Genomic DNA, 13,347 nt, shown 5'->3' with positions numbered 1-13,347 from the left:
CCCTTTATAAATGCCATGTGCCCTGGTTGCCAGGGGTAACTCACTGTCCTCATAGGCCTCCTCCAGGTGCTTCCTCCCCTCCCATTACTTAATTTCCAAGCCAAACACCTTGTGGCTAGAGCTTTATAATTGGCTCACAGCCATGTGCCTCAATGCCGGTTCGGAGCCAGCATCACCCACTCCACGTTCACATCCACAGCCTGCGCCGTTCAGGCATAACCTCAGCGTGACTGTTTCCATGGGGACAGTCAATCTTCGGGTCTAAACAGCTGGGACAGTGACCAGGCCCCAAACCAAGAGGAAGGATGAGAGGGTCATTTAGCACAGTGTTTCTGAACCCGGTCCAGTCCTAGGGAACCATCAGACAGTCCGCATTTTTTCTCCCTCCCAGCTCCCTGTTTTTCAGATCCATATTTTTGCTACCAGTGGGGAGCTGGGTTGGAGCGAAAACGTGGACTGGCTAGGGGTCCCTGAGGACCCGATTGAGAAACACTAATTAAGCAGATCATAGCAGCAATGAAAAAAGGGAAGCAGGACTTCATCGCAACCTAGTATATAATTCCTGTTGTTCTTGGCAGCTTTGCTGCTTGCCTCCCAGTATAGTAAGATAAACAGACGTGGAATCTTTGTTGATGGGTGGAGAGTGAAGCAGAAAATCACCTTGATGATTCAGAGATTCAAAGGGACAAACTGCACTAAAGAATTCTGCATCACTGAATCCATGTCCAAAAGGGAGGCTTCGCTTGGAGCCTAGCCAGTCAATTCAGACTTTGGAAGCTTTATCTATCAAGCCATTCAGCATTTGAATCTCTCCTGTCTGTGCCTCATAGGAGTTAAGGCAAGGCAAGTGTACTTACACAGCACATTATCATACACAGAGGTCATTCAATGTGCTTTACAGAAATAAAAGAAACATGCAGTACAGGTAAAAAGGGTAAGACTTTACTTGAAGCTGTCATTTGTAATACGTTGTAGATAATGCATTGTAATGGTTGCTATAAGAATGAATAAAGTATTACAGCATCTTCTATTGACAGCCATAAGGCATTATAGTGTTGATTATAATACTATATTATAAGCTCCAATGAAGCTCTCATCTATAAAACACCTTCATCATGCATTTTAATGGTCAGTATAAGCATTAAGGATGCTTTGTACTGTATTATGAAGGTATCTGGAGTAATATCTCAATAAAAGTACACATTTTTAATACAGGGAGTAAAATAAAACTAGCAGGAACTCAATAAAAGTGCAAGTACTTCTTAAGTATAACAAAGAGTTCCTGCGGCTCAGCAGATCAATTCACAGCACATTTCACTGCTGTTCAAACCCTCAAACCCTCTTACACAGAAGGACATCTTCTCGCTTCCAGTCATATGGGTGCACACACTGTTCACCTACAGCATATCCCGAAGAATAGGCCAGAGGGATCCAAATGTTCTCCCTGAGCTTTAAAGATGGGACGGGAAAGCCAGCTTCCCCTGTCATTAAGGTCTCATTATCACCGGGTTCATTCAGGAAACCGTCCATACAAGTCAACCACTATATACAACACAAATATTATTCAATTTGCAATGGAGAGAATTTAAAATGCTCTTTTATTCATCATGTCATCTGCATATTTTAATTACATTGCAATAAATCACAGCACGGTGTGCTAAATTGTCCACATTCATTATATAGTACACTGTAATGTATACTGTAAGCCCTATCTTACCGATTCATCTGACTGTAGCTGCAACAACAGTTTGATTTAGATTGATTTAATTTCCCTATAGTGCAATGAATCAAGGGCCCCAGTATAGAAATGTGGAATGCTGGTAGCTTTGTCATACCCTATGAGAACAGAGCACAACGCTGTTGTGTCAGAGTGGGTGTGTGTGTGTGTGTGTGTGTGTGTGTTGTTTTTTTTACTTTTCATCCCTTTTGAATTTTGCCCTTTTTGTCTGCCAGTGCTTTGTGTTGAACTAACAAATATATTGGAAATGACTGATGCGGCCTTTGTAGGATATCACACTTGAGTTGCCTGAATTTGCATTTTATCGGGGACATTTAAAATGTCTTTTGGTCACAGGCTTTCATCGGTAAACACATGCAAACAAGGAAGAGCCTATCTGTATGTACGACTCTCCTCTCTCTCCACCCTATTATCCTGACTCCACCCCCTTCCCCATGGACACACCCCTTCCACTGGCCCCTCCCCCTTCCCAGGCTTCCTAAGCACGGGGGATCAGTCAGCCAAGGGCAACTACGGGCTCCTCGATCAGATCCAGGCTTTGCGCTGGCTCAACGAAAACATCAAGCACTTTGGTGGAGACCCTGAGAGGATTACTATCTTCGGCTCTGGGGCTGGGGCTTCCTCTGTCAACCTGCTGGTCCTGTCCCATCACTCTGAAGGTGAGGGGGGGTGTCTGGGGAGGAGGGAGGAAAGACCACCTGCTGTATCGTTTCCCACCGTTACTTATGTCAGAGCAAGAAAAATTGAGAGTAAAGAAAGGGGTTAGTATTTACCTGGATCCTTTCCATCATCAGTACCCTCAGAGTATGATATTTATTGGCACTAGACTGAAAGTGAATGTGATTAATTATCAGTGTTGACACACCACAGCATAAAGTGCGCAACAACGAAATGTCGTCTGTATTTAACCCATATGTCAGCCCTGGATGGATCAAACACATCCTAATCAGCTAAAGTTCAGTAGGTATGCCTAAGCAGGGAAGTCTGCAAACCGTGTCGCAAACTGGCCCTCCAGGACTGAAATGGGGAATCCTGGCGTGTAAGTTGCCTTCCGCTCAGTGTGGGCTCCTGGACTCTGCAGGTCTTTTCCAGAGGGCGATAGCCCAGAGCGGCTCAGCGATCTCCAGCTGGTCAGTGAACTACCAGCCACTGAAGTATGCTCGAATCCTGGCCCATAAGGTGGGCTGCGGCGGGCTGAGTCTGGACACGACCGACATGGTGGAATGTCTGCGGAAGAAGAGCGTCCGGGAACTGGTGGACCAGGACATCCAGCCGGCCCGATACCACATCGCCTTCGGGCCCGTCGTGGATGGCGACGTGGTGCCGGATGATCCGGAGATACTGATGCAGCAGGTCCGGTCCACCTTCCTGCCTTGGTTTCAGCTGAGCTGCTGTTTCTCTCCTCTGTCGTCTTCTCTTCTTTCTCAGAGCTGTTCCCTGAATGTTCCTGTTTCCTTGTCCTGTACTTCCTGTGTGTTTCTGCCATGCGGTTCTTGTCAGTGCCGCTGTTTTGCTGCAGTGCCAAGGCAACCTGACCCAGCTGCCATAACACGAACTCACCCCCTCATTAATGCTGTACTGAGCAGCATCCCTATGACGCATAGCTGGTACAGATTCAGAGTATGTGGGTTACAGAGTCAACACAGAAAAAACTGATCAAAATGCAAGCCTTACCGACGGCCCTTTGAAGTATCTGACTTCCTGCTCCCTACAGAACTTAAACAAGCTCATTTTTTTAGGGTTTACAGCCTCGATATTTAGAGCATTCTGTTTCACTTGGGACAATTTTAGTATTACACATATGTATCTATTTCATGAAGACCTTTTTCAGACTGGTCCTGCTATTACACTTTGTTTTTCAGATTGACATTAACACATTCTTTAGCAGAATGCCTGAGTCGCTTAACGACAGGCCACAGAACAGGGCTGAATTTTTCTGGTTCTTCTTTTCTGTGGAAAGAGATTCTCCCTGTCAATAGATAATTAAAAGTCCAGCTGGCCCTTATTGAACTAATTACTAGAGATCATTCTAGCCAGTCAGGCAGATTCCCCAAATACATGGACGAGCTTCTGGTATCGTAATATACCTCTGATGTATTTTGAAATATTACTCTGATACATTGAGGGGGACCTGGCAGTGTAGTGATTAAAGACTCAAAAGCTGAAGGTTCTATCCAGTTCATGTTCCAATAAAATATCAAGCTATATAAACCTAAAAGGTTAAGGGACAAAAGCCAAAATATGAAATAAAATGTGATATATATTTTAGTATCCAGGTCTTTTTTCATTTAGTATTTGCCACTGTTTGTACATGTCCCGTTTAAAGGGGCCTTGATCCTGTTTTACATGTAATCTTTTTTTTTTTTGTAATAAAAGAATTTTGTTGATACCACTAGGGGGAGTTCCTCAACTATGACATCCTGATTGGCGTGAACCAGGGCGAGGGACTCAAGTTTGTAGATGACACCGAAGGCGAGGATGGAATCTCGGCAGCGACGTTCGATTACACCATCTCCAATTTTGTGGACAACCTCTACGGCTACCCCGTCGGTAAGCTTTCCCAGTATGTCTGGTATAGCGGAACTGGATTCTGGGGTGGGAGCATGACTGGTTCCTGGAGACTTCTATATAGGGCATACACTGTGTTCACGGTTTGTTTTGTCTAGAGCTGTCAACCAGCTCTGACAACAATGACGTCAAAAAATGTTCCTTTCAGATCTTGTATGACTATAATATTAATGCTACATGGTTTTCAAGTGTTGCAGAAGCATGATTGTAGTGCCTTGTACGCATAGCGGCCACTTTATTAGGTACATCTGCTTGTAAACACAAGCTGGCTGCTCCTCCTAACAGCAAATTGTGCGGTTATAGCTCAATATATACAACACACAGGCAGGATCAAGGGGTTCCCTTACTGCTTGGCTAAGGATTAGCACGGCTAAGATGTGTGATCTAAGCGATTTTGAATGTGGTATGACAGACATGTTGGTTCCAGAATTTTAGAGCCCACCATCTTCCTGGGATTTTCACGTAGCGTCTAGGGCTTTCAAAACATAGTTTAATAAACAAAAAGCATCCAGTCAGCGGTAGTTTTGTGGGTGAAAACACCATCTTAATGAGAGGTCAGAGGACCTCTGTGTGGCCAGACTTGATAAAGTTAATAAGAAGTGGAAAAATAACAGCTCAGCACAACAGTGTTGCGCAGAAGGGATCCAGTGAACATAATGTCTCCCCTTGAAGAGGATCTGGAGGCAAAAGTGGGTCGTAGCTGGTACTAGTGAGGTGTACCTAACAAAATGGTGACTGAGTGTGCATTCTGAGCATTGCATTTATGTTTGACCTCTTTGGGCTCAGTGACTTAATAGTTTTCAGCACAGGGTTCCACCCTGCAACTTCCAGCTCTCTTAACTTCAGGTCCAAACCTATAGTCCAGCACACTGTATAAAATGTGCCAGTGGCATGTTAGTCTGAGATGGTGATTCTGACAGGGGTCTGCCTGTCTGCTGGGGTCCACGAGAGAGACTGGAAGGCTGGTTGAAAACTGGGTCACCATGCCAAAGGGCTTTGTGGAGGAAAAAACCTTGCTGCACCTCCTCACATCATTCTCCCAGTTCAGCGTCTTGTGACTCCAAGACAAAACTGTCCACATGACCAGAGCTCTTGTTATGCATTACAAGAGATCTGGTTTACTGCAGTCCATTATACTGCATGCATACTTTATCATTGTATGTGCCCTGTATGCTGCATGGTTCATTAGATACCTCCTCTATATCCTACACAGTATATTAAGTTTCTACTGACTATATGTTGTGTGCAGTGTACTGTAGTGATGGCCAAATAAATCCTTATGAACCATTTTCTGTATTTTTTGACCTCACTAGATGGCACTCTGTTTTAGGGCATGAATTGAGCCATTTTTTGAATAGAGAGCACCATCTAGTGGTGTCAGAAAATACAGCAAATGGTTCATGAAGCTTCATTTGTCCATCACTAGTATATTGGATTTCTCCTGACTTTGTATTGTAAACAGTATATTTGGTGTATTCTCACTGTGTACTGTACACAGTATATTAGGTGTCTTCTATGTACATATAGTACATATCTCCTTATTGTATGTTGGCATGATCTATGTCCTGCTTGTACAGGTATGTGTGTGCATGTTGCTTGGGTAAAGTCTCACTCGCTCTCTCTCTCTCTCCAGGTAAAAGGGCACACGCCCTGTGCTGTATAGGTAGGAGGCGGTCTCTCTCTCTCTCTCTCTGCCGACGCCGCCCTCGCACAGAGGACCCACAGGCCAACCCCTGTGTCCCTGTGTCTCTCCAGGTAAGGACATCCTGAGGGAAACCATCAAGTTCATGTACACGGACTGGGCAGACCGCGACAACGGCGAGATGCGCCGCAAGACCCTGCTGGCCCTGTTCACCGACCACCAGTGGGTGGCGCCAGCGGTGGCCACAGCCAAGCTGTACGCCGACTTCCAGTCACCTGTCTACTTCTACACCTTCTACCACCACTGCCAGACGGAATCAAGGCCCGAGTGGGCTGACGCGGCCCACGGGGACGAGATCCCCTATGTGTTTGGTATCCCCATGGTGGGTGCCACTGACCTTTTTCCCTGCAACTTCTCCAAGAACGACGTCATGCTGAGCGCCGTAGTCATGACATACTGGACCAACTTCGCCAAGACGGGGTCAGTTTACGGTCCAGGTTAAATGGGCAAGGACATTTTTTTCCAGCCAGGAAATGCTACCAGAGTACTTATTTAACATAAATGGTTTTAGGATACATCCATTTTAAGAATAAATAAACAGGTAGATTTCTGAGCCTGAAATTGGCCTCCTTGCACTTCCAGGTTTCCATGAGTACATGTTAAGTTTCCTCTTGTTACACATCCAAATTAGCCTATGTATACATATGGATTACTTGGCCAAAAGTATGCGGACACCCCTATTAATTAGGGGAATTGCCTAATTAAACCACATCCATTGCTGAGATAGGTGTATAATACAATAACAGCCACACAATCTTCTGCAGCAGAATTGGTGTTGGTGGCTTTACAGAAGACGTTAAAGACTTTCCACTTTGCACCATCACAGGACGCCATATTTCCAACAAGTTAGTTTGGCACTTTTCAATCCTGCTAGATCTGCCCTGGTCAACCACTAGTGAAGTGATTGTCGAGATCGAAAATGTCTGGGAGCAAGTTAAATTATGAAGTGGCAGATCACACAAGCTTGCAGACAGGGACCTCATGACACAACATCAGTATCCAATCTGAATGGCAGAAAAAACCACAATCGATGTTGCAGCATCTAATGGAAAGCCTACTCAGAAGAGCAGAGGCTATTATAGTAACAAATGGCAATACCCTTGGTTTCAGAATGAGATGTTGCAGAAACTGGTGTCTACGTACTTCTGGCCATATAGTGTCACTCTCCCTGAGTAAACGTACAGTATCCCTCCATTATACATTCACTTTTCTCTGATTACGTTAGTTATTCCTGATTCTGGATTCTTCTATGTTTGCATGACCCGTACAGAGACCCTAACCTGCCAGTACCACAGGACACCAAGTTCATCCACACCAAGCCCAACCGCTTCGAGGAAGTTGTCTGGACCAAGTTCAACTCCAAGGACAAGCAGTACTTGCACATTGGACTGAAGCCCCGGGTTCGGGACAACTACCGTGCCAACAAGGTGGCCTTCTGGCTGGAGCTGGTGCCCCACCTACACAGCCTTCACGAGGAGCTCTTTGGCTCGACCAGCACCACTACCCACCAGTCCCCCTTGGAGTTCCCACGGACCACACCTACGGTGCCCATGGACCCTGAACTCGAGGGTTCGGAGCGGCCGTCATTCACACTGTTCCCTGGAGACACACGGGACTATTCCACAGAACTGAGTGTGACCGTGGCTGTGGGGGCCTCGCTCCTCTTCCTCAACGTGTTGGCTTTTGCGGCTCTCTACTACAAGCGGGACCGGAGGCATGAGCTGCTGTCGCGACGGGCGGGTGGGGTGGGTGGAGTCGGGGGGCGCCGGCCATCGCCCCAGCGTGGGCCAGCTAATGACCTGGCTCACGGGCGCGAGGAAGAGCTCATGTCCACTCTGCAGATGAAGCAGCAGCAGCAGGTGGAAATAGACGCGCAACTGGGCCGTGAACCATTGAGGCCAGCTGGTCCACCGGACTACACCCGGGCACTGCGCCGGGCCCCAGACGACGTACCCCTCATGGCCCCAAACACCATCACGATGACTCCCAGCACCATCACTATGACACCCAGCACCATCGCGGTCATGCAACCACTGCATGCTTTCAGTACCTTCCCTGGGCCCGTAGGGCACAACAATGCCCTGCCTCATCCCCACTCAACTACTCGTGTGTAGGTCCTATGCTGCCACCTGCTGGAGCTCTGTGGAACTATGCCCGGGTGCCCATATTTTTTTTTTCTCTCTCTCTATTCGTTAAAACTTTTGGCAGTGCTCCCCTTTCTCCCTCTGACAATATATTCCCTTTCCCTACCTGTCTGGATGGCAGCCTGTAGAGGTTTGTGTCACTGGCACTGTGACAAAACAGATGCCATACTGAGCTATTAGGAGACCTCCACCTGGACTTCAACATCTCTTGCCTTCATTCATACATTTCAGTATCCATCTGCCTCCGTATGTGTCTTTTTTCACCCCCTCTAAATGTTATCTGTGTTCCCCAATCTGTCGCTTACCTCATCATCATCATAGACCATGTTTTTACAATAAATACTAGCCAGGAGGTGATGTGTTCTTATTTTGAACTTAAACCTTGGTCACTGGTTTGAAGCTCACATCCTTCTTTGGACTAAAAGCACACAGGAACGATAAAAAGAGTGTTTTTACTGTTGTGTGAAACAAAGGCTCTCTTTCACTTTTTTTGTTCAGAATTTATTTCTAATGGATATTATATGAAAACAAAACATCATTTTTCCCCTAACTGATGCTTATAGAAAGATACAGATTAAATGGCAGTAGGAAAAATAATCTTGTCTTAAAATATGTCTTTTTTTATTTATGGAAAAGACAATTTATCTTGGCTGAACTCACAGCATTTCATCAAAATATTCTAAGACCTTTTCCCTGTGTAGATACTTCAACAGCAACAATGCAAAAATGCTAGATCCTAGAAGCTATTCAGAATATGAAGTTGATAAATAATGTTACTCTTTCTGTGATTCTTCACTGCTTATTACTTTAGTTGCAGTATTTTTCTGATTTAATGCCAATCTGGCAACTTAGTGTTGTTATATATGTCTTGCATCACACTTTTTTCTTAAGCGCAGAAATGTTAGACATAAATCAGCTTTCTGCAGGTATATTCTGAAGGCTGTGTACTAAACAGTACATGGCTATAAAGAAATAATATTCAGTATTTACTGGAAAGGTGTGAGTATTGTAGATTGAGTAGTCGGCATGCAAGCAGTTTGAGTATTGCAGGATCAGTAGCCCATGCATCATGGCATTTTCAATATGCCAACTTATCTGAGGACTGAGTACTTCATAATGAGTCGTCAGTGTCTTATAGGACAAGAAGCTGCCATTTTGAATATTTGGATTTTGAAAAATGAGGTACCCTTTGAGTATTACTAAACAAGTGTTCACTGTATTATACTGTTTAAGTATAAAAGGACTAGCAGTCACTGTGTTTGGAGGTCTAACTACTGCTGCCTAAGTAAGTACTCAAGGTCTTCACTGTCCCTGTGTCGCATGGGGATGCAAAGTGTGATACCGCGATACACCACTGTGGTGTGTGGGATTCCACACAGTATTATAAATTCAGTTTCTGTATTATATTCTTTTTAAATTTTAAATCTTCCAGTGGTTGACAGGTTTGGTGTGTCCAGGGCTAGTGCAGAGATTAAGTGAGGGGTATGTATTGTGCTTTTCCGGCTATTGATGATGCACTTTCTGGGCTAACTAGGTGTGTGGGAGTTACGTGGGGGCAACGTGGAGCTGCAGCTCCGGTCGCTCAGCAGCGTGGCTCATACTGGCGGCGAGCGGGGGCGTCACACTGAGCGCTCAGATTAAACCCGAAGGAAAATCTTCCTGAAGCGGCGTTAACAAATGGGCTTCTTTACTACGTCTAATTGTTTCCACAGTCAGACGTAACAGCCTGATCCGTCAAAAAGTTTGGATTTGGAAAAAATGCTACATGCCAGAAAAGCCACAAACAAGAACAATTAAAAGACCAACATTTTTTTCACCTTTTTATTGCGCATCACACTCGATTATGAAGAACATACAAGAAACGCTGTCAACCGTCGTTACGAAATACGACGGAGCAAACAGGATGAGAGGACAAACAAGACAACAGACCATCCAGCATACATTTTAATAGTCTGGGAAAACAGGAGTTTAATTTGTAAATATGAAGTTTCTTGTTTAGTTCTTGAGCAAATCGCTGGAACACTTAGCGCGTGGGGTCCTGCGGTGGTGTTTGTCGTCGTCCCGTTCCGTTTCATCTCGGGGGGTAGAACTGCTCAAGGGGTCAGAAGTTTAAAGCTGTTACGCTGTTTTGTCCATCTGTGGTGTGTGCATGCTTTTAATATGTTTGAAGTATTTATCAAGTTTCGACATTGTTAACACCAAAACAGGTCTTCACACCAAGGGGTTTTAATCAAATATTTAGTTTTGAATGAAAGACGGAACGAGTAACCAGGCAGCCAGTTACAGACAATGAAGGAAGAGGAAGATATTACCAGAGAACACTTTGCTGTATTACTATTAACTGTAAATAAAGTAAAAAAAAAAAAAAATGTATGCTGATATCCATAAAAATACACTGCATACTTAACAAAATATTTAAATTATTGCCATTTTTATAATTGTAATAAAAATAAGCTAAATTGTCAATGTACATTAAAGTATATATAATTTAAACATTTGACTGTGTATACTTATTATTACTGACAATAATTTATATATTTTCTGGTGTATGCACTATACTATGTACAAACTGAAAATATATTTTTCATATTTTGAATTTTATATCTTAGGAAGCATTTGTACTTAGTTGGGAAATGGTGATGTAGTGTCATTTCATCGGATTAGTTCCTGGATTGTACCGTTGTCCAGGTTGTAGCGGGGTTGTCTCGAGAAAACTGGTCATTCGCTCAGATTGTGTTTTGTGCCACCGGTGTCATTGACTGAGCCCATCATTGTCTCAGACAGTGGTTATGCTGATCTTTTTTGGCGGCAAAGTGTCCAACCTGGGCCCATGTGTGGAGGAAACTCCTGCAGAACTCCCCCTAGTGGCCATGAAGATGAACACTGTGTGGGAGTGCGTGTGTGTCTGTGTGATTATGAATTGTCATTTCTCCCATCTTGTAGAAAAGCTTATGGCCTTCACCGAGTTGTAAAAAGAAGAGACAAGTACTGTAATCATAAGTGATTTATATTAAACAAACATATTTAGAAAATAATACATTTTCTTAACATTTGTGGTCATATATATATATATTTATTTTTCAATCCATCGCTAAAAACTGAAATGACTTTGTATTTTGCATTTACCCTATTCCCTTGCTTTCCTTGCCATATTACATCCTAGAGTCTCAGAAATCCCACTGTACATCTTAATCTGATTTGCAGATATACTGTACAGTGTGAGGGGAGACAGGCTGCATTCTCACTAAGGTTAAAAACATTTGAAGCAAATAACTGGAAGAGAGAAATATACAGTTACAGTGGACAAGGATAAGGTGTTAGAGCAGCTGTGGCACACAGTCGCCGACTCAGAACATAACAGCTGTTCTACATCATTCAAAGGGAAATACGAAAATAACTCTGCATTTCCAAAGTTAAGATTGGGCTGCCAAAGAATATTACACCTACCGAGTTAATGCTATTTTCTTTCATTTTACTCAAGAGATACAGAACTTGAGTCAAAGAAACATGTCAATAATGAGTTTAAAGACTAAATACTGAAATGTAATGTAAAAATTGAATTACAATGATATTTCTTTATTACACACTGTATGCTGTGTAAACAATTTGGGGAACATTAAAGGACGTTCATAGACCAACTGCTGACTCTGCCTTTTTTTGACTTGTCATTAAGATGGCCTTGACTCATGCAAGGTAAATTGCATTTTTCTGCACTTTCTGCATTTCCTTCTATCCAGTTATGGACGTGGATGAAGAACATTGTATTAAAACAGGTAAGCATCTGCATGAGTGAAATGGATTCAGGGCTGTTTAGGTGGCTCCCCAGTCAGCACAGTGTGCATGCCTAACAGGCTATAGGCAAGAATGTAGGCCTATCAGGCTGCTCCCCAGTCAGCACAGTGTGCATACCTAACAGGCTATAGGCAAGAATGTAGGCCTATCAGGCTGCTCAGGCGGCTCCCCAGTCAGCACAGTGTGCATGCCTAACAGGCTATAGGCAAGAATGTAGGCCTATCAGGCTGCTCCCCAGTCAGCACAGTGTGCATACCTAACAGGCTATAGGCAAGAATGTAGGCCTATCAGGCTGCTCAGGCGGCTCCCCAGTCAGCACAGTGTGCATGCCTAACAGGCTATAGGCAAGAATGTAGGCCTATCAGGCTGCTCCCCAGTCAGCACAGTGTGCATACCTAACAGGCTATAGGCAAGAATGTAGGCCTATCAGGCTGCTCACAAAACTTACTCACTCAATTTTTTATGGCTTATTCAGTTATTCAGTTTACATGAAGGAACTTTTACCATTGTTCCCATTAATAAAGCTTGGTATTTCATTAGCTCATCCACTTGTCATGTTCAGGGTCAAGGGGGGAGCAGAGGCTAAAGTCACAAGCCAGAGAACGACCCAGGATGGGGCACCAACCCATCACAGGGCTCACAAGTACACCTGCGGGTAGTTTTGTAACTGCAACCAACCTCAGCATATTTTTGGACTGTGGGGGGGGAAACTGGAGTACGAAACATCACAATGATACAAGGAGAACATGTACATGCCTCATACCAAGCCATGGAACAGACTCAAACCCTGGTCCCAGAGACATGAGGCTCCAGTGCTAACCACTGCTCCACCATGCCATCTAGTTCATTAGCCATTTTTCTTAATGGCACAGCAGCAGGGAGACCCAGGGATTGTGGGTAAACACTTGATAAATGACCTGTCAGGCTAGCAGAGATGTTCTTGTTGTTAGGGAATGTGAGCAGACTGACATTCTGCAAGAGAAAAACAGCACCATAAACACAAGTCAGAGGATCGCTGTCCTGGGTACGCTGGCTTTTGATAAGAAGCCCTGTTTCTGGTGGTGAACAATGACACCTTTGCTCAGCAGGGAAATGACAGATGTTTTTCTGCCCCTCTATCATGGTGGGCAAGAAGCGATAATAATCAGTCAGGGACTGGACTGCATAACTCTCACTCTGTCGCTGTTCAACTCTACTTTAAAATTCATACCCTGTGGAGTTTCCCTGGTGAATTCATGCCCTGTTTACTGTGTGACTGCTGAATTTATTCCACTCTAGCCTGTCGCCATCAAATTCACACTCATTTAGTCTCACAACCAAACTCACCCCCTGTCCTGTGGTCACTGAGCATGTGCAGCCAGATCTGCCCCTTTTCTATAAGGACTCGAGGCTCAGACATTCTT

At 44.3% G+C, this 13,347-nt stretch overlaps 1 protein-coding gene across 3 annotated transcripts in view; it reads left to right on the top strand.

Moving 5' to 3' along the window:
- Positions 1-11,790, top strand: part of LOC111852926 (neuroligin-2-like) — a 50,313-nt gene extending 38,523 nt beyond the window's left edge. For 2 of the 3 annotated variants that reach the window (XM_023829313.2, XM_023829315.2), the window contains 6 exons: positions 2,212-2,397; positions 2,820-3,091; positions 4,135-4,288; positions 5,940-5,969; positions 6,062-6,428; positions 7,279-11,790. In XM_023829313.2, the coding sequence (XP_023685081.1) occupies positions 2,212-2,397; positions 2,820-3,091; positions 4,135-4,288; positions 5,940-5,969; positions 6,062-6,428; positions 7,279-8,122 (1,853 nt within the window). In that variant the 3' untranslated portion in view covers positions 8,123-11,790. The remainder of the gene's footprint in view (positions 1-2,211; positions 2,398-2,819; positions 3,092-4,134; positions 4,289-5,939; positions 5,970-6,061; positions 6,429-7,278) is intronic. The other variant, XM_023829314.2, reaches the window with a different exon arrangement.
- Positions 11,791-13,347: the final 1,557 nt, after the last annotated feature.

Source organism: Paramormyrops kingsleyae, chromosome 18 (genome assembly GCF_048594095.1).
Source record: "Paramormyrops kingsleyae isolate MSU_618 chromosome 18, PKINGS_0.4, whole genome shotgun sequence".
Taxonomy (NCBI): domain Eukaryota; kingdom Metazoa; phylum Chordata; class Actinopteri; order Osteoglossiformes; family Mormyridae; genus Paramormyrops; species Paramormyrops kingsleyae.
The sequence above is the reverse complement of the archived record's forward strand: the minus strand, read 5'-3'. Positions and strand labels throughout refer to the sequence as shown.